The sequence below is a fragment of the Prenolepis imparis genome, unplaced genomic scaffold (genome assembly GCF_030444845.1).
Source record: "Prenolepis imparis isolate NDT839.2.m4 unplaced genomic scaffold, iyPreImpa1.0 SCAF_11, whole genome shotgun sequence".
NCBI lineage: Eukaryota > Metazoa > Arthropoda > Insecta > Hymenoptera > Formicidae > Prenolepis > Prenolepis imparis.
Window position 1 is genome coordinate 13,331,153 of NW_028141169.1, and position 21,317 is coordinate 13,352,469.

Below are 21,317 nucleotides of genomic sequence, written 5' to 3' on the forward strand. Positions count from 1 at the left end.
ATTTGATGATGTATTTCATTTCAATCAACGTCAACATTTAAGAAATAAAATTTATAAGATAATTATAAATTTAAAATACTGTTTTTTCATCGATGAGATTAATTACTTGTTTACACATTCTTCACAGTAGGAATCTCAATATATATTATATATATCATAATAATATTAACTTCGTAGACTAATGTATTTATTGCACAGTTAATATATAAATTTTGCAGAAGAATTACATAATGAAGCAAGAGTCAAATTCTTGATGAAAATGAATAAAATGTCTTTCAAATAAGTAATTAAAATGATTAAACTTATTACACATTTCATTTAATTAAATTATATAAATATTTAGATGGGACCAATATCGACAAAATGAATTTATTACATAATGAAGCACGAATCATATTATTAATGAAAATACATTCAATGTCTTTCAAATAATTAATTAAAATGATTAAACTTATCACACATTTAATTTAATTAAATGTGTAAAATTATATAAATATTTAAATGGGACCAATATCGTAAAAATGAATATATTACATAATGAAGCACGAGTCAAATTCTTGATGAAAATGCATTCAATGTCTTTCAAATAAGTAATTAAAATGATTAAACTTATCACACATTTAATTTAATTAAATGTGTAAAATTATATAAATATTTAAATGGGACTAATATCGTAAAAATGAAATTATTTCATAATGAAGCAAGAGTCAAATTCTTGATGAAAATGCATTCAATGTCTTTCAAATAAGTAATTAAGATGATTAAACTTATCACACATTTAATTTAATTAAATGTGTAAAATTATATAAATATTTAAATGGGACAAATATCGTAAAAATGAAATTATTTCTTAATGAAGCAAGAGTCAAATTCTTGATGAAAATGCATTCAATGTCTTTCAAATAAGTAATTAAAATGATTAACCTTATCACACATCTAATTTAATTAAATTATATAAATATTTAAATGGAACTAATATCGTAAAAATGAAATTATTACATAATGAAGCAAGAGTCAAATTCTTGATGAAAATGCATTCAATGTCTTTCAAATAAGTTATTAAAATGATTAAACTTATCAGACATTTCATTTAATTAAATTATATAAATATTTAGATGGGACCAATATCGTAAAAATGAATTTATTACATAATGAAGCAAGAGTCAAATGCTTGATGAAAATGCATTCAATGTCTTTCAAATAAGTAATTAAAATGATTAAACTTATCACACATTTAATTTAATTAAATGTGTAAAATTATATAAATATTTAAATGGGACAAATATCGTAAAAATGAAATTAATACATAATGAAGCAAGAGTCAAATTCGTGATGAAAATGCATTCAATGTCTTTCAAATAAGTAATTAAAATGATTAAACTTATCACACATCTAATTTAATTTAATTTAATTTAATTATATAAATATTTAAATGGAACCAATATTGTAAAAATGAATATATTACATAATGAAGCACGAGTCAAATTCTTAATGAATATGCATTCAATGTCTTTCAAATAAATAATTAAAATGATTAAACTTATTACACATCTAATTTAATTAAATTATATAAATATTTAGATGGGACCAATATCGTAAAAATGAATTGATTACATAATGAAGAACGAGTCAAATTCTTAATGAAAATGCATTCAATGTCTTTCAAATAAGTAATTAGAATGATTAAACTTATCACTCAACTAATTTAATTTAATTATATAAATATTTAAATGGGACCACTATCGTTAAAATGAAATTATTATATAATTAAAGGAGTGTCAAATTCTTGAGGAAAATACATTCAATGTCTTTCAAATAAGTAATTAGAATGATTTAACTTATCACACCTCTAATTTAATTTAATTATATAAATATTAAAATTGAACCAATATCGCAACAATGAAATAATTACATAATAAAGCAAGAGTCAAATTCTTGAAGGAAATGCATTCAATGTCTTTCAAATATGTAATTAAAATGATTAAGTTTATCACACATTTAATTTAATTAAATGTGTAAAATTATATAAATATTTAAATGGGACCAATATCGTAACAATGAAATTATTACATAATAAAGCAAGAGTCAAATTCTTGATGAAAATGCATTCAATGTCTTTCATATAAGTAATTAGAATGATTAAACTTATCACTCAACTAATTTAAGTTAATTATATAAATATTTAAATGGGACCACTATCTTAAAAATGAAATTATTATATAATTAAAGCAAGAGTCAAATTCTTGATGAAAATGCATTCAATGTCTTTCAAATAAGTAATTAGAATGATTTAACTTATCACACCTCTAATTTAATTTAATTATATAAATATTTAAATGGGAGCACTATCGTAAAAAGGAAATTATTACATAATGAAGCACGAGTCAAATTCTTGATGAAAATGCATTCAATGTCTTTCAAATAAGTAATTAGAATGATTAAACTTATCACACATCTAATTTAATTTAATTATATAAATATTTAAATGGAACCAATATCGTAGAAAGGAAATTATTACATGATGAAGAACGAGTCAAATTCTTGATGAAAATGCATTCAATGACTTTCAAATAAATAATTTAAATGATTATACTTATCACACATCTAATATAATTAAATTATATAAATATTTAAATGGGACCAATATCGTAAAAATGAAATTATTACATAATGAAGCACGAATCAAATTTTTAATGAAAATGCATTCAATGTCTTTCAAATAAGTAATTAGAATGATTAAACTTATCACTCAACTAATTTAATTTAATTATATAAATATTTAAATGGGACCACTATCGTAAAAATGAAATTATTATATAATTAAAGGAGTGTCAAATTCTTGAGGAAAATACATTCAATGTCTTTCAAATAAGTAATTAGAAAGATTAAACTTATCACACCTCTAATTTAATTTAATTATATAAATATTTAAATGGGACCACTATCGTAAATAGGAAATTATTACATAAAGAAGCACGAGTCAAATTCTTGATGAAAATACATTCAATGTCTTTCAAATAAGTAATTAGAATGATTAAACTTATCACACCTCTAATTTAATTTAATTATATAAATATTTAAATGGGACCACTACCGTAAAAATTATTACATAATGAAGCACGAGTCAAATTCTTGATGAAAATGCATTCAATGTCTTTCAAATAAGTAATTAGAATGATTAAACTTATCACACATCTAATTTAATTTAATTATATAAATATTCAGATGGGACCAATATCGTAAAAATGAAATTATTACATAATGAAGCAAGAGTCAAATTCTTAATAAAAATGCATTCAATGTCTTTCAAATAAGTAATTAAAATGATTAAACTTATCACACATTTAATTTAATTAAATGTGTAAAATTATATAAATATTTAAATAGAACCAATATCGTAAAAATGAATTGATTACATAATGAAGCACGAGTCAAATTCTTAATGAAAATGCATTCAATGTCTTTCCAATAAGTAATTAAAATGATTGAAATGATCTTAGATCTCAGTTATTTAAATTGTATAAATATATAAATGGAACCAATATAAAATAAATTTATTAAAAATAAATTTATTACATAATAAAGCACGAGTCAAATTCAAAATGAAAACGCATTCAATGTTTTTCAAATAAGTAATTAAAATGATCTAAACAGCTGCTCTTAAAAATGCGATTATATATATATTTGAATAATTTTAATTCATAATTTTTAGTTTTATATATAGTTATACAAATATAATGTAATAATTATATATATTGGTATCATTTAGGTATAAATTAATCTATTTTACTTTGTTACATCGAAAGAAAATTTATTATAATTTCTTTGAATATTATTGTTGAATTTAATGTGAAAAAATTATCGTTATAAAAAAAAATGGACAAAATTTTTTTTAAAAATATTTATATCAGATAAAATTAATTTCATAAAAATGTGATAATATGATGTAAATAATATGTTATAATATTTTGAACTCGAATATTTTATGACAGAAATCAGCTGATAACTGTCAAAAAGAATTATGACATTATTTAAAACATATATTATTGTTTTAATTTTTATAACATATTATTAGTTTAAAATTTAAATAAATCGTTAATTTGCTAATTAAAATTTAAAATAATAATAGGTTATAAAAATTAAAATAGGAACATGTTAAAATAGTAATATGTTGTAAATAATATGTTATAATGCCTTAGCTGCGATTAATATTTTTTGACAGAAATCAGCTGATAGTTTTCTAAAATAACAATCGAAATTTAAGTATTATAATATATTATTTAATACATATTATTATTTTAATTTTTATAACATATTATTTAAAAATTTAATTAACAAATTTTCGCTTAATTAATATTTTTTGACAGAAATCAGCTGATTAAAGTATTAATTTTCTTATTAATTTTTTAAATAATATGTTTTAAATAATATGTTATAATATTTTTGACAGTTATCAACTGATTTCTATCAAAAAATATTAATCAAGAAGAAGGTATTATAACATATTATTTACAACATAATACTATTTTAATTATATTACTATTAAATATATTACTATTTTTACCATATTATTATTTAAAAATTTAATTATCAAATTAATGCTTTAATCAGCTGATTTCTGTGAAAAAATATTAATCAAGTTTATACAAACTTTATTTTATTTTTTTTTAAATATTCTTTTTAACAAAAAATCGAAGAATGGCGCGCGCGTAGCGCGCGATTGTGTTGTTCTAGTAACTAGTATATAAAATCGAAGAATGCGCGTAGCGCGCACTTGTTTTTTTCCGGTGTTTAAAAAAAGACGTGTCATAACTTGAAGTTATGATAATTAAATCGCGACATTAAACAATCAAAAAAATTAATCATTGCACCTAATAATTAAAACTTGTTAAAAAAGATGAAGAAAGAAAGAGCGCATTTAAATATATGAGAAAACATGAATAAAATAATTCTCACTTCGATAATAGAAAATATTTAAAAAAGACTATATAAATTATCTTTTTTTTTTTAAATTGAAATATTCATCCTAATTAATTGTGTGTTTATTCATTTTGAGGTAACGGATAGTAACTATCTACAATCTACAGTCTACAATCTACATTCTAAATCTACATCTCTACAATCAAATATTTATGAAACCGTTACCTCGTAATAAAATAATAGTTTATCACTTACCAATCGATGTTCAACAGCAGAGGAGATAACTGCATCGAAGCTACGTTGATCTGTAACATACAAATAGAATATAAATTATAACAGCGTTTTAAATAATTATTATCTAATTAGTATTTTAATATCTAATTAGTATTTTACACATTAAATTTTATATTCGACGCGTACAATAATCAGTAGATAGGTATATATAATTGAATAATTTTATAAATTTTGTAAAGATTATTTTTTTAAATGTAAAAAACTTTTATAATATTTATACATATAGAGTTATTTCTCTCTAATTTTCCTTTATTTAAATTATTCAATATATAAATAGAATTATATAATATCTATGCGTAAAAAAATACGTGATTTATAACAAGTCAAATATTATACATATACATCATATTATATAAATATTATATAAATAATAAACACTCACCACAAAGTTGCTCCGCCGGTGCCTGATGCCTCCTAGTCCTGCTCCTCCTCTCAGGTCAGATTGATCAGGATTGTCCAATAATTCAAGTCAAAGTCTGCTGATTGATGATAACGCGCGATACTTTGAACGACACTCCCGCACTTAAACGCGCGATACTTTGAACGACACTCCCGCACTTGAACGCGCGACACTACCGTCCGATTGTGTCTTATTGTTAGACCGTCGTGTTGCCGATCATATCGCTCAATTTTATGGCGATGTCAAGCACACCATATGTGCTTCATTAGTAATAACTGTCATTTCTTAATAATTACTATTCTATAATATCGATAACACCCCCCTTTAATGAAAATTATAATAAATTAATATTATATATAAAAGGAATTTTGTACGTTCTTTGTTATGAATCCGCGAAAATTCGATAATCAATTTTAATATATTCGCGGTTTGCAGTTTATTTCCGAATTACACGATAGCGCAATCGATGAATCACAAAAGTAAAAAAAAATAAAATAAAATAACATAATTCGTACTAAAAATTTTAAGATATTATCATGAATTTTTCTGCAAATTTTATATCACTATTACTTTTTCTTTTAGTCCAAAATTATTATATATTCTCAAAATATCCGCAAAATATCTGATATGTTATATATTTTAAAATATAACTTTATTTTAACTAATGTAAACTCAAATGATCAATCAACATAAATGAATGGATTACAAAATATATAATATAAAATCTGTACATTATAATAATAATGTAATTATAATTATTTAATCATTTAAAATTTATAATCACACATACAATTAATATAATTGTTAGTATGTTCTTTTAAAATAAATTAGATTGAATATATTATGTATTACTATATAAAATGTTTCTTTTCCTTTTCTTAAACTGTAATTCTTAAACTGTATTCATAATCTTTATTATACTTTTAATCTTTAATAACCCATTCATTTTAAGGTAACGGAACTATCTACAAAATCTACAGTCTATACACAAGCTACAATCTAGATCTACACATTTCCACACAATCTAATCTCTACAAAACCGTTACCTTTTGTAATAAAATAATTTTTCACTCACCGGTCGATGCACAATAGCGGAGTTAACTGCATTGAAGCTACGTTGATCTGTAACATATAAATAAAATTATAGAACTGATCAAAATAATTAATACTTAAAAAAATTATTATTTTGTATGCATTAAATTTTATATTCGATGCATACAAATAATAAACAGCAATATAATTTAAAAATTTTATAAATTTTTATTTAATAATAATTGAATTAATAATAAATACTTACACAATAGTTGCTCCGCTGGTGCCCGACGTCTCTCCCAGACCTCCTCCTCCTCTCAGATTGTCAAGATCATCAGTCGTCAGTTACGTTGATCTGTAACATACAATTAAAATTCAAATTGTAGTAGCGCCAAAAATAATTAATATTTTAGAAAATTATTACTGTACGCATTGGATTTTATTTTCCATGCCTACAATAGAGAGCAAGTAGAAATATAGTTGAATAATTTTATAAATTTTTATTTAATTTATAATTTTTATTTAATTTACAATTATTAAATTTTTATTTAATTTATAATTATTTTTTATTTGATTTATAATAATTTTATTATTTTATTTTATTTTATTTTATAAATTTTTATTTAGTAATTGAACTAAATAAAGTCAATAAATACTCACTCCATGATTGTTCGACTGGTGCCCAATGTCTCCCAGACCTCCTCCTCTCAAATTATCAAGACAGTCAGTTATGTTGATCTGTAACATATAAATAAAATTCAAATTGTAGCAGCACACAAAATATATAAATATTCAGATGGGACCAATATCGTAAATATGATTTTATTACATAATGAAGCAAGAGTCAAATTCTTAATGAAAATGCATTCAATGTCTTTCATAATAAGTAATTAAAATGATTAAACTTTTCACATATCTCATTTAATTAAATTCCATAGAATCGTTTTCATTAGAGACTTTTTAGAAGTCATTAAAATATTCATGAGATTGTTAATACGAATGCTTATTGAAAATATATATAATGTATAATTTAAATTTCTTTCTGAGCTAATTTAAAAAATAGATTTTTTTAACCAATGTTATATTATTGCGTTTTTTGAAAAAAAAAAAAAAAAAAGAATAACTTTAAGATATTTATGAAATTTTTAATGCGAGTGCTTATCGAAAATATTATAAATTTAAATATATGTATATATGTATAATGTAAATTTATTTCTGAGCTAATCTCAAAAATCAATTTATATCCTAAATAATATTATGTTATTATTATATTAGCGGTTTTTATGTGCTGGCTAATATATATTTCAAATAAATGGCGATGATATAAATTCGATGATAGGTATAATTAGTTAAATAAAATCAATTTACTCACCGGTCGTTGAAACGCGGTTATATTTTCGTTGATTGTTGCGTCGTTTCGGAAATCGTTCGCCGAGATGCATTTTCATCGACCAGGCATTACAGATTTCGATTTCCCGCATTAAATAATACGATAGAACGATCACCCGTTACTTTGTACGGCATTCTCGACACCGATTGCACGCACTACGCACCGGATTGCATAAATAACAACGGATAAATAACGACGATATATAACCATCCGCCACTTTCGATATTCGCGATATGTAGTGAAGTAGTACGCTGTGACGTAGTACATCGTGACGTAATGCAACACTTTGTGCGGCGCGAACTTCGCGCGGTTAGCGCGCGACACAATCATCTGAAAACGATAAATTATGTATTGATTAAATATCTCACATCCAAAATATAGTTTTCCCAAAGCACAAAAGCTTGAACGCGATGCGATTCGTACAAATAAATGACGCCAAATGATACATACCTCTTAATAAATAGAATGTTCAATGAGATCGATCGATTCGGAGAAAAAGCGGCTAAGCGGCGTAGCCCGGCGGACTGTCGTAGGTAGGTTGATTAACCGTGATCGCACGAGTTAATTAATACTTCCTGCTAATTGCCCGTGGCACGATTCAATGCTCCCAACATTCATTTGTACGCGGAATTCATTCTTAAGGGTCGGCAGGCGACACGGTGGTGACGCCTGTCGGCCGGCCGGGAATTACGGATTCGTATAATCCAGATTTTAGCCAAAATACTGAATGAATCTCATTAAATTTACGATATTCTTAATCAGTAAGCTCGACTGTAATCAGCTAAAGAGCTATTTTATTAAAAAAAGGTGAAAATAAAATTTTTTAATAAACTTGGGGAAATGTGCAGTTAGCAACGGGTAAGGTTGGGTTAGCCGCGAGTCCGTATTTAATTTATTATAAATTTTTAAGAGCAAAAATGCAAAATCGGGCTCTTTAGCTGATTGCATTATTATATAAAGAATATATTAAAAAAAAAATCACGAAGCTATGTCACTTATTTGATGAGAAATCTGGACGATACGATTCTCACTAGATCTAAGGAACTGGGGAAATTTTCGTGATAACATACTGACAGCTTGACAAGGAGAGAGATAATCATTCTGTCTTTGTCTCTCTTGCATCGCGTATGTAGTAGCGTCCATGTAGGCACAAATACTAATATGTTGAGCACACGGATGCGATTATTGAAAGATAATGTCAACAAGAACCGGCTATCGTATTACCTTTGTTTCTCTGTATATGTAAAACGAGGATAACGATATCTTAGATCTTGCTCCTAACAATATCTTCCAATAATTGTATCTTATTGTATGCCGTATCTCGCATATATTATGTATCTCAAATTATAGAATAATGATTTATTAAATATTAAAAAATATATTTTTTAAGGATTATTATATGTATAATTTAGAAAGAATATTTAAAATATTTATAAGTTTATATATATATGTATATATATATATGTATATATATATATATATATATATATATATATATATGTGATTGACAAGTATGTGTTATCTTGATTTCTTATTGATGTTACTGTATAAAAATATCAGCTGCATAAAGAATAATATAAAGAACTTATGAATAACATATAAATAGCTCAATGCAAGGTGTTCGGTCTATCACCCTGAAAACTTGAGTTCAAGTCTATCGGTATATATATATATTTTTTTATATTTATTATTATTGGAATATATAGAAATTATTAAAAATATATATTTTTAAAGGCGATACTTAAGAATTTTTAAATATTGAAAATATTTCAATAATTTTACAACTACAAACACATTGTATATATAAATGCAAAAAATTCGGTAAATAAATTAATCCAGTAATAAATCTATCTCTCTAAATCAGTAATCAATATATATATATATATATATATATATATATATATATATCAGGGATCCGGACCGAAACAAAATTAGGGTTCGGTTTCGGTTACGGTTTAATAAAATATTGAATAACTGTTCCGGTTCCAGTTTCGGTTTTTTGATAAATAAAAAAACCGAAATCGTTTAAATTATGATTTTTTCGGTTACGGTTCCGGTTTTTAAAAATTTTTACTTTTTGTTTTTCTAATTAAATTAATTTCTAAATTATATTACTTTAAAAAATTATTATTAATTTTTATGACATAAATAAACAACACTTCATATTATACATAAAAATATATTTAGATATAGGTATATATAATATAGATACATATATAAATATATTTTCATGTCATAAAAATTAATAATAATTTTTTAAAGTAATGTAATTTATATATACTTTATATATATACCTATATATATATATATATATATATATATAAAACAGAAAATATAATATCTTCACAGCTATCATTATTGCGATAATACATACACGTTTCAGAACATTTAAAAAATAATTATAATTAAGCAATTATTGTAAACGACCCAACTGGCTTAATTGATCTTTCTTAATTCGATATCATATATAAATATACAGACTACGTTTCGACCTTTGGTTCAGGTCCTTATCAAGTCTAAAATTAAAGGATAATACTATATAGAAGGAATCATTTTATAAAAGCATAGCGCAAACCAAGTTGAAAACAACAATTATTATAAAGTAAATGATTAAAACATACCTTACTTAAAATTTTTTTCTTTTTTCAACATGTTACAATTCTCTCATCTGTACTAAACGTTTCGTATAGATGGTAAAAAACGAACTAAGTTAGACATCCTTTATTATTCTATCATAAATAGGGTTTAAATTCTCTGTGTCTTTATGTAGGTTAATCGTGTTGTTAAATTTTTTTATATAAAACATTTCAGCTATCTCTCATTTCCTAGTATGTGTTTCACGATGTAAAATATTAAAGGTTGTCCATTTAAAGTCATGTAAATATTCATTTCTATGTTTGCTTATAACGCTTTGGTTACATCATTAACAACTTACAATTAGTCGATCACGCTATTTAATTTTAGACTTCCCTGGCGAAAATAGGAAGTTTTATGCACGTTTGTTTGACGTTTACATGAGCGTTTGCAGAAGTTTGTTGAGAGTTTAAAAACGGTCAGTAAGGAGTTTGTAGAGCAGAAATTGCAACACTGCAGCGTTTGAAAGGCGTTTGTATATAGCGTTTTTGAGAGTTTGCACAGCGTTTACATAACATAGGACGTTTGCTGAGAGTTTTTATAACATTTATAAATTTTCTATTAAGCGTTTAATAGACGTTTACTTTCATCATTGAAAACTGTGTGCAGCCTCTATTAAGCGTTTAATCGGCGTTTATTCTTGTTAGAAAAAACGTCGTAAAGAACGTTTACTATGGATTTGTAAACGTTCAGTAATTGTTAAGACTGGTTTATAGAGATCGTAATTGCTTTCTGTAACCATAATTGTAATTGTAACATAAAGATTTGATCAATCCTATTGTTTGATTCGGCAGTCCATATGCCGAATCAAGCAACGCGATTAATCAAATCCTTATGTTACGATTACAGTTACAGTTACTGAAAGCAGTTACGGCCTCTATAAACTAATCTTTAGTCTGAGGAAAAATCACTGAAAAATGAAAGACAAAAATACAATCAAATATAAACAAAAATCATTTATTATGTGAAAATACACACTCCAACTAATCCAGGGTATACTCAAATCTTATAAATAAATTCCCTGAGGATTCCATGATTTTCCAGATACTTTTGTTCAAAATTTCAGGTAAAATTAAAGTATTTAAAAAAATTTTAAATACAATTTTAAAATAAGTTTATTTCTGTTATACATAATTTTTTAACATAAATAAAATATTTTTTAATATATATTTTATAATAAAATTTATTTTAATTTACTTTATATAAACTTAATAAGTTTTATATTCTTTAAAAATAGATTTAAAAATGAAATTAAAAAGAGGCCATTTTTTTAAAAATTCCCTGAGTTAAAAATAAATACCATGAGTATTCCAGGATTTTTCAAGGTAGAAAAAAATTCCCTGAGAATTCCAAGGTTTTCCAGGTTTTTCCAGGGAGTATACACTCTGTAACCCAATAGTTCACAACCAAAGAGAAATAAATACCAGTCACAATTTAATGACTTAAAGAGTGGTGTATGTGGCTGTAGTAGTCCTAAAAACAAAAGAAAATGTTAAAATCAAACCAATAAAATATTTAACAAAATTGTTTTTAAATTTAATAGTACATATTGAAGATTCTCAAATGTCGTTGCTCTTGATGTTGATGGCGGAATATTTAAAAAATCGAACGGTTGTAATGAGGACTGCGATGATTGTTGCTGTGGTGGCAGTTCCTGATAAAATAATTGTTGCGATAGTGGTTGCTGAGATGAGAGTGGTTGTTGGTGTTGTAATGACAACTGTGATGATTGTTGCTGGAGTGGCGGTTCTTGGTGCATTAATTGCTGCGGTAGCTGCTGTTGCAGTAGTGATTGCTGAGATGGCAATGGTTGTTGATTATTATTTTGCTGTAGATGTGGTAGTCGTTGGAGTTGCTGCATTATTTGAAGCTGCGACTGACCTCTTCTTGTATATTTGCGCTTTAAATCGGTGGGTCCACTTCGTCTACGCTGAGGGGCATTATTGTCGAGGTTTCCATCTCTTCTCTTCATATTAACGCCCCGAGGGCCTTGCATATCATAGGCCCGATCTGCGAGATAAGCGGGGAGTGCATTCACATACTTCTCCACTTCTGTAGTTGAGTATTTTGAATGCAGCTGCCCATTCTTATCCCAAATCTTCTGTTTTACTAACCAATCGCGGTGTAGGGCTGTAAAAAATCGAAGTTTTTAATATAATCTAAAATTATATAATTTAAAAAAATCTATTTGAAACAGTACCCACATTTGGCCACCATGAGGAAGTTCGAAGGAAATTTTTCGTTCTCAGTATGTTTGTTCCTGATTCGCACCCTCATAAGGTGCGCTTTCTCACCGAAGACTCCTTTAAGAAGAGCATATGCCCAGTCAGCGTGGCTTTCTTCCACATTTATTAATTTGGTATATGCTGCTTTGGAGCAGAAAACTCCATCTCCAAGAGGTACCTGGTAGGGGAGAACACATGAAATTAATGAAATTAGAGAAATAGAAAGCAATCAAAAGTGTTGCACAGAACTCCCTTAATCTCTCTCACGAAGTAGCATTCAACTTACCTTCTCTGTGTCTGACGAAACCTCACTGGTGGAGGCTGAACTTGTAGAAGACAGTGGTGGTCTCATTCCTAAAACATGAATAGACAACATGAATAAATAACAGTGATCTCCATTTCTATTTCAGACATGCATTTTTTACAATTACTTTATATGCAAAGTCACACATAATGTTTTATAAGAGCTCGGAATTGGTTTTAATATACAAAGCCTTAACTCTTCATGTTTTACAAGCACAGAAATATGTACAAGAAAAAATTCAAACATCAATCAAGAAACTTTTTAGTATTACTAATGTGCTATATATGAAAATAAAATAAAATAAAAACATGCCATTTCACATTCATCACACAAGAAAAGCGTAAGACTGCAAATTATACCTTAAAAGTGGAGGAAATCTCCAGATTAGCGAGAGAACACAAAAGATCACTTGAAACTCATAGTTGAAATAAAAGCGAAATCTAACTTAATCAAATAATTTACTTTAAAATAAACACGAAACCAATTACAATTAGATTGCACAGACAACAACGTACCAAATCTGCCATAATGACATGTGGAGCATTATATCGCACAAGAATTTGTACATGTTGAAATGAATCACGTAGTGGCTTCTTTAGAATATTGTCACATGTCGTATTTTAAAATTCTCTAACTGTCAAGTTTTCCACATCAAATATTAACGTTTTTTAGACCTTTTACTTTTCGAAGTCCACAGCAACCATGTATTATATTTCTTGCATCTTACAACAGTGCTTATATAGAAGTAGTTTCAAAATAATGTTTTCGACGGTTGTCATGCCCTACTTCCATAAAAATATCATGACTAACATTCAAGTAAACTTTTTAATTATAGCTGTCTTTGATACTACACTAATTATTTTGATTACTTAAATACTGCGCACAATAGAAAAAATATTAGGAATAAATATTAAATATCACACACACACACACACACACACACACACACACACACACACACACACACAGAGGAATAGGAATTATTTTAAAATAATAAAATAAAAAAACTTTGATATAGGAATACAAATTCAGTATAAAGGGCTTTTACTAACTAATTAGTCCTTCATACTCGAATTTGTATTTTTATATCAGTTTTCTCAATTTTATTATATTTTAAAATAATTCTTATTTCTAATATTTAATATTTATTCTTAATATTTTCTATACTGTGCGCAGATGAGTCTAAGTATTTTGCTTATTATATTAATTTTTATAAATTTGTATTACTGTTATTATTTATTATCAATATATGTGTAGGTAATATATTACTCTAATTGTAAGTTTATTAGTCTTCAATATTTTCATTTTCGGGCAAACTGTTCAACCAATGTTGCACATACGGATAAGGCTGTGGGAACTTACTTATCGAGTCCCCTACATTTGTTATATTTCTCTCCAACTCGGCGAATTTCTCCAAGTTTACTTTTCCTGCATGATCCAATTTCTTCTGAAAATTTTCTTGCATTTCTTCTATTTTTGTCTCTATTTTCTGCAGATATTCTTGAATATCAGTATAATCTCTCACTACTTTAGGTGAATTATTCCTTTGTGCCTTCAATGAAGATTTCAACTCTTCATTTTCTCGTAAACGTTGAACTATGTCTTCATCATCTGCGACACTTACTGATGCATCACATGTATTATTTGAATTTAGATTCCTAAATGACAATAATTTGGCATGGATTGCATCGGTAGCATCTTTTTTAGTCTTTTTCCTATTTTTCTGAAACAAAGAAAATGTATCAGTAAATTGCCATATGTCAAACATCTGCAAAAATTATATTTACAGTCAAATCACGATTGCTGATGATGGTCATATTACATGAGTTCATATTAGCTTGTTCTGATGCATCATCAGTTAAGTTTGGTTTTGATTCGTTTTCACTAAACAAGATAGGCCAACTAATTCTTTTTATATGTATGGCATGCTCCAATGCCTCTCGAGATTCTGTAAACCAAAAAATTTAATTTTTATTTATTTTTATTTAATTTTGTAATTGAATTGTTCTCGTAAACTGAAAACAAATGATTCAAAAGACCACCTTCAAACAATTATAAAAATACTATCTGAATATTTCTTAGAACATATATTCACCGAAAGGGAATTGAGCATCGAACTTGCATTCAAGAGCTGTGCGAGAGAGAAAGGTAGTGACTGACTATCAACCGCAATACGCATGTGCTGATATCGTCGTTGCAATGGGACGATTTGTTTGATTTCACTGACTTTTTGAATATGTCAAAACCAAATTCAGATAAATCATCTCACGATGATATCAGCGCATGCGTATTGCGAATGATGGTCAGTAACTACCTTTCTCTCTCGCACAGCTCTTGAATGCAGGTTTGATGCTCAATTCCCCTTCCAGTAAATATATGTTCTAAGGTGCATTCAATTATCTTTATACAATCCATCAACATTTTTAGGTTATGATTTTTAGGTTTTAGACTTAGGACAATATTACTTACCAGCAAGCAATCCGATTAGAGCATACCACTTGTGCTCTTTTCCATCCTTGCTGCCGTGCGCAGTATTAACGGTATAAAATTTTGTTTTCTCAAAATCAGTTAAAGATTTCGGATTGAATGCTACCCGTTCACCTTTTCTGATTTTTACTTTGATTTTATGCACTGGTAGTACTTCTGTTTCATTGCCACTTTTATACTTCACCAACGCATACCACCCAGAATTATCCACTTCACTCATAATAAAGATTAAAATAAAAAACAACTTATTTACACCCGAAATTGAAATTTTTATAAAACGGATTCACAGATCACTCGCAGTTCGCAGTTTCACACGTCTGCTTCACGTTAGGTTAGGTTTCGTTTTTCCGCCTTCTTCTCTATCTCAGGCCTGCGTACAATAGACTCGACCAGAGTTTCTCTCTGGACTCGACAAATAAACGAATACAATCACTGTTACCTGAAAAAGAATCGCAATCGCAGATGCAATCGTAGTGTGATACATTTTAAATTCTCATTGTAGATACCGCTTTTTAAGTAATATTTCAGTTAATTTACATATTGTTCTTTACTAATTTAAATTGAAAGCATAATCTAAAATGGGACGTTACAAACGTTTTTTGTACACTGAGGAAAATATCCCTCGCTCCACCGCTTATCGCGACAACGAGCTGCTAATGGGGCATATCAAAACTCTCATAATTCTAACCAGGTAACATTTTCAATGAACAAAAAATGTAATACTTCGGCGGAACTTTCACAAAAAATTTGTTGATTCATATTATTTTACTTGTGTTTGATATCAAAGTATGTATTAAAATTTTAATATTACCAAATCAAAAAAATTAATTAAAAAAATTTTTTTTTAAATGTTATACTTCAGAACTTTCACACAAAAAATTAGTTATTGATTCATATTATTTTACTTGTGTTTGATATCAAGCAGTATGTATTAAAATTTAAATATTGTACCAAATCATCACTTTTAAGTAATAAGGATTAATTATATTAATATATTATTAATTATTAGTTATATTATAATTATTAATTATAGAATAATACAATATTATTTACAACAATGTCAACATCACAGAATGATGTTGAAAGGACGGATACAATATCACAAGACAATTTTATGTATGTCAATAGAGTTACTGATGACTCACGTATGTCACATTCTTGGCAAGTATGCAATAATTTTTTAAAATTCTGAATATTATATTTTAGTAGAATAAGATGCCCATTTTCTTAATGATTATTTTGTTTTCATCTTGCATTTCATTTTTCTTTAAGAGCAATTCTAATGCAATACAAGAAGTCATCACTGATATGACAGAATCAACTAAATCTGATATTCCTTTTAATTTTAGTTGATATTAGATTTATCATCAAAAAGTTCAGAGTCTGCCTCATCATCAGAGAGAGACTCAAGGCCTAAATTATCATCAGAGGAAGACTCTTTTATTGATCATAATAACAGTATGGAGACAAAGAATAAGAAATTCTTAGAGAGATTGTGTAACTGTACAAGCACTACAGCTGGTGATGTTGTTTTCATGTGCCTTGTGTTAGGAGTGAGACATAATTTAACATGGGAGGCACAGCTTGACATTCTCCGAATGGTCAATTCAATTTACGACAAGGAAAATATTCCAGAAACAAAGTATAAGTACTTTCAATACATAGAGAAAGAAAAAGAGAGCATATCTTATCACATCTATTGTCCAACATGTGAAGTATACTTAGGGGAAAAGAGCTGTTTGCCAGAATCTGTGCATTGTTCTTATTGTGCTAATAATGTTGATGTATCTCAGCCATCAAACTTTTTTTTATCCATATCATTAGAGTCGCAGTTACAAAAATTAGTAAATGATTCATGTATAGCATCCTCATTATTAACCCATAGATTTAATCGCAAGAAAGATCGCTCTGATGCTTTCGAAGATATATATGACGGAGAGCAGTACAAAAAGCACTGTGGTTCTGGAGGAATACTCTCATCCCCTTTTAATTTTTCATTTTCTTTCTTTACGGACGGTGTACAAACTGGAAAGTCGACTGGTAAATCATTGTGGCCTATTTATGTAACCATCAATGAACTTCCATTTAAAGACCGTAGCAGATATATGCTTCTTGCTGGACTATATGTTGGACCTAAAGATCCGAATCAAATGGTTTTCTTGCAACCCTTTGTTAAAGAAGCAAATAAACTATCCTCTGAGGGTTTTTCTTGGATTTACGAGGGAAAAGAGGTTGTCAGTAAAGTCATCCCTTTATGTGCTGTAACTGATTCTGTTGCACGGTGGCAACTTCTCAACATGCAATCTTTCCATGCATTTTATGGTTGCACATTCTGTTATGAGAAGCAGGAGAAAACAGGACCAAGATCGAGGTGTTTTAATATCCTCTCTGAGATAGCAGATGAAAGAACGGCAGAATCCACTTATCAGGATGCAAAAAGAGCTTATGAAAATAAAGATGAATCACGTATAGATAAGCGACATTATAAAGGTGTCAAGGGCCCATCTATTTTGATAAATCTACCTTATTTTGATTTGATTTGGGGTTTTGTCGTTGATTACATGCATGCTATTCTCTTGGGTGTGATAAAATCTCATATGGAATACCTGTTTGATTCTACTAAAAAGAAATGTTGGATAGATATGACAGATAGAATTGCTTTAAAAAATTTGACAGACACAATAGATAGCCGTCTTCTTAGCATACAACCTCCAACAGGAATAACTAGAAGTCCTCGTTCAATCGAACACTGTTGTAAGTGGAAAGCTTCAGAATGGAAGTCGTGGCTCTTGTTTTATTGCATACCATGCTTACAAGGTGCCTACTTAAAGACAAATACTTGACTCATCTCGCTATGCTCTCTCAAGCAACTAATATTCTCCTTCAACATTCTGTATCTCGTACTGAAATTGAGGAGGCGCACAACCTGTTTCTTCAGTACTATTATTACTTCCAAAAATATTTTAAACCTAAATACACAATCTACAATCTTCATCTTCTTACCCATGTATACAAATGTGTCATAAACTGGGGTCCCTTGTGGACACACAACGCATTTTGTTATGAAGGACAAAATAGACATTTATTACAACTATATCAGAGTCCGTTTCAGGTTGTTTCACAGATTGCTCGTAAGTTTCTTATGTTCAATTCACTGCCTATTCTATGTGAGGAGCTTGTGTCATCTGAAAGTACTATTGATTTCTCAGAAAAAGTTTTAAATAAGAGACTTAGATTTTTTGTACGTTCTGATGGAGCACTTCTTCTAGGGAAAGGAGAACGTGATGTTTCGCTTTTGTCTGAAGAGGAGCTTGAATGCTTTGTTCGTTTTGGATATTTTAACGTTAACAATTTTACTTTTTTTAATAGATTATTATATAATGGAATGAGGTATACTTCCTCCCAATATGTCGATAAGAAGAAGAACAATGATTCTTATGCCATCATAAAAGATGGGAAAGTTGTGAAGATAAAATACATTGTCATGTCACCATTAGGGAAAATTTTACTTCTTGTGCAAACGATAAAATATTCCAGACGTTTATTAATTCAAAACGATTACGTTGCTTTAAGACATATCCTCAAAATTAAAGGAATTGGCAAAATGCTGTGCATCAAACTGTCTCTCATCAAACAACCTTGTGTTGTGATGAATTTACCTAATAATACCTACGTGAGTGGATTGTCTTTTGGTTGTCATCGGGATTGATAATAAAGGTTTTAAATTGATGAGTTTTTTTGTAATGTATAGTTTTTTATATTTTTCATTTTAAAGAGTGCAAAATATCAAAAATTCGAGTTAATTTTTATATAAAGAATTTGAATCCATAAACTTTCTCTTCTAGTAATTAGGTTATTTAGATATTAAGAATTTTCACATTTTGTATTTTATTTATGCAAATAATTATGTTGTATTTTATATATTGGAACAAGTTGATCTTTTTCTTTTACCTTGTTTATATCCTATACTTTATTTCCAAGAGTGCACGCGAGCATTTTATATAAACCAGGACATATCGCATTTATTTTTCAAAATATTTATGGAATAAACTATTTCTCTCAATCACTTATAATAGATAAAAAATATAAAAAATAAAGTTATACTAAAAATTATATATGAAATATTTTGATCTTTTTTTTTCTTAAAATTCTTTTTTATAAAATAATTATATTATTCAGTTTCTTTATATAAGTATATAAGTGCGTTCTCTTTAAATAAAATAAATAAGTAAAATCTGAATTGAAATTCTTTACGTCTTTCTTTAATTTACACCTTAATTTACACTTGACCCTCTAAGCTGCATTCAGAAACGTTCTTTAGTGCATTATTGTCTCTTTCTATATTACTGAAAGAGGAGGAATGCACTCGGGGACGTTTCCGAACGCAGCTCTATGTGAGTGAAAATTAGAAAGAGGCTTATTAGATGAAACTGAAAGAGAGATCGTTATCAAAAAACGTTTGATGAACGGAGGCAAAACGTTTGTCTTACGGTATTGGGAAAAGCGTTAGCTAAATGTTTGAAAAGTCTGACAGCAAACTTTCTGCATGAAGGTATATCAGCGTTTACTGAACGTATCTAAAAAGCGTTGCCTCAGCATTGCAGAACTTTTATGAAACGTTACATACAGCGTTTATTAAGTGTTTAGAAAGCATTCAACATCCAATAGCGTTATGTAAGCGTTTTTACAAAGTTTGAAAACGTATAAACTCTCAGAAAATCCTCATCAAATGGTTGTCAACGCTTTATAAAGCTTCTTATTTTCGCCAGGGTTGATAAGAACCTGAACCAAAGGTCGAAACGTAGTCTGTATATTTATATATGATATCGAATTAATAAAGATCAATTAAGCCAGTTGGGTCGTTTACAATAATTGCTTAATTTTATTCTTCACTGGCGACACAAAAATACTCTTATAATTATAATTGTATAATATTGCACTTCGAGGAGACAATTATCATGACACTTCCGTCATTTGCGCAAAAACAGAAAAAAATACCGAAAAGAACCGTAAACCGAAAATAATTTAACGGTCCGGTTATGGTTCCGGTGTTATAAATTTATCAGAATTTCAATACGGTTTACGGTTTCTGTTCTACTAAAAAAACGGTTATGAAACGGTTATCGGTTTTGGTCCGGGTCCCTGATATATATATATATATATATATATATATATATATATATATATATATATTAATTATTGATTTATTACAGGATACATTAATTTATTCACGGAATTATTTTGCATTTTTATGTATATGATAGTTGTAAAATAATTGATCTTTTCAATATTTAAAAATTCTTAAAGTTAATCGCCTTTAAAAATATATTTTTTAAAATAATTTTTATATATTCTAATATATTATTAAAAAAAATCATATTGATAGACTTGAACTTGAGTCTTCAGGGTGACAGACCGAACACCTTGCATTGAGCTATTTATAATATGTTACTCTTATGTTCTTTACATCACGATTTATATGGAGCAAGTATTCTTATACAGTAACATCAATATAATCAAAAAGTAATTAAGTAATACATATTTGTTAGCCTATAAATCTACAATTGCCACTACATGTTAGACAAGAATTAAAATACTCGTTCTCTTGTCTCTCTATCGCGCTGACGATAC

At 27.7% G+C, this 21,317-nt stretch overlaps 2 protein-coding genes and 1 pseudogene across 5 annotated transcripts in view; 1 reads left to right on the forward strand and 2 right to left on the reverse strand.

Moving 5' to 3' along the window:
• The window catches only part of LOC145942847 (F-box only protein 21-like), a 142,382-nt gene extending 134,051 nt beyond the window's left edge, over positions 1–8,331 (reverse strand). Inside the window, exons 1-6 of the mRNA XM_083049927.1 lie at positions 8,019–8,331; positions 7,307–7,384; positions 6,912–7,001; positions 6,690–6,736; positions 5,597–5,936; positions 5,176–5,225 (exon numbers count right to left, since the gene is read on the reverse strand). The gene's annotated coding sequence lies outside the window, so the exon portion shown is untranslated. The remainder of the gene's footprint in view (positions 1–5,175; positions 5,226–5,596; positions 5,937–6,689; positions 6,737–6,911; positions 7,002–7,306; positions 7,385–8,018) is intronic.
• Positions 8,332–11,601: 3,270 nt separating this feature from the next.
• Positions 11,602–16,056, reverse strand: LOC145942750 (uncharacterized). 3 transcript variants are annotated; one of them, XM_083049754.1, is made up of 8 exons: positions 15,669–16,056; positions 14,987–15,147; positions 14,562–14,922; positions 13,182–13,249; positions 12,875–13,073; positions 12,552–12,800; positions 12,217–12,465; positions 11,602–12,143 (listed from the first exon to the last, which is right to left on the reverse strand). In XM_083049754.1, the coding sequence occupies exons 1-7, from the start codon at positions 15,904–15,906 to the stop codon at positions 12,230–12,232; spliced, it is 1,512 nt and encodes a 503-aa protein (XP_082905880.1). In that variant the 5' UTR covers positions 15,907–16,056; the 3' UTR covers positions 11,602–12,143; positions 12,217–12,229. The 3 variants fall into 3 exon arrangements, with proteins under 3 accessions (XP_082905880.1, XP_082905879.1, XP_082905881.1); XM_083049753.1 differs by having other exon boundaries at positions 12,217–12,800; XM_083049755.1 differs by lacking the exon at positions 15,669–16,056 and adding an exon at positions 15,295–15,404 and having other exon boundaries at positions 12,217–12,800.
• A 49-nt stretch (positions 16,057–16,105) lies between these two features.
• LOC145942751 (uncharacterized) lies at positions 16,106–19,523 on the forward strand (annotated as a pseudogene). Its single transcript, XR_014426418.1, has 3 exons — positions 16,106–16,377; positions 16,720–16,847; positions 17,036–19,523. The product of XR_014426418.1 is annotated as an uncharacterized LOC145942751 (transcript).
• The last annotated feature ends 1,794 nt before the right edge of the window (positions 19,524–21,317 follow it).

Bases quoted from the DNA above. Each gene is read 5' to 3' on its own strand.
- LOC145942750 (XM_083049753.1), bottom strand. From the start codon at position 15,906: ATGAGTGAAGTGGATAATTCTGGGTGGTATGCGTTGGTGAAGTATAAA. The intron at 13,250-14,561 runs GTAAGTTCCCAC...TTCATGTTTTAG, and splicing joins AAATGTAGGGGACTCGATAA to GAATGAGACCACCACTGTCT. The intron at 12,144-12,216 runs GTACTATTAAAT...TTTTGTTTTTAG, and splicing joins CATTTGAGAATCTTCAATAT to GACTACTACAGCCACATACA.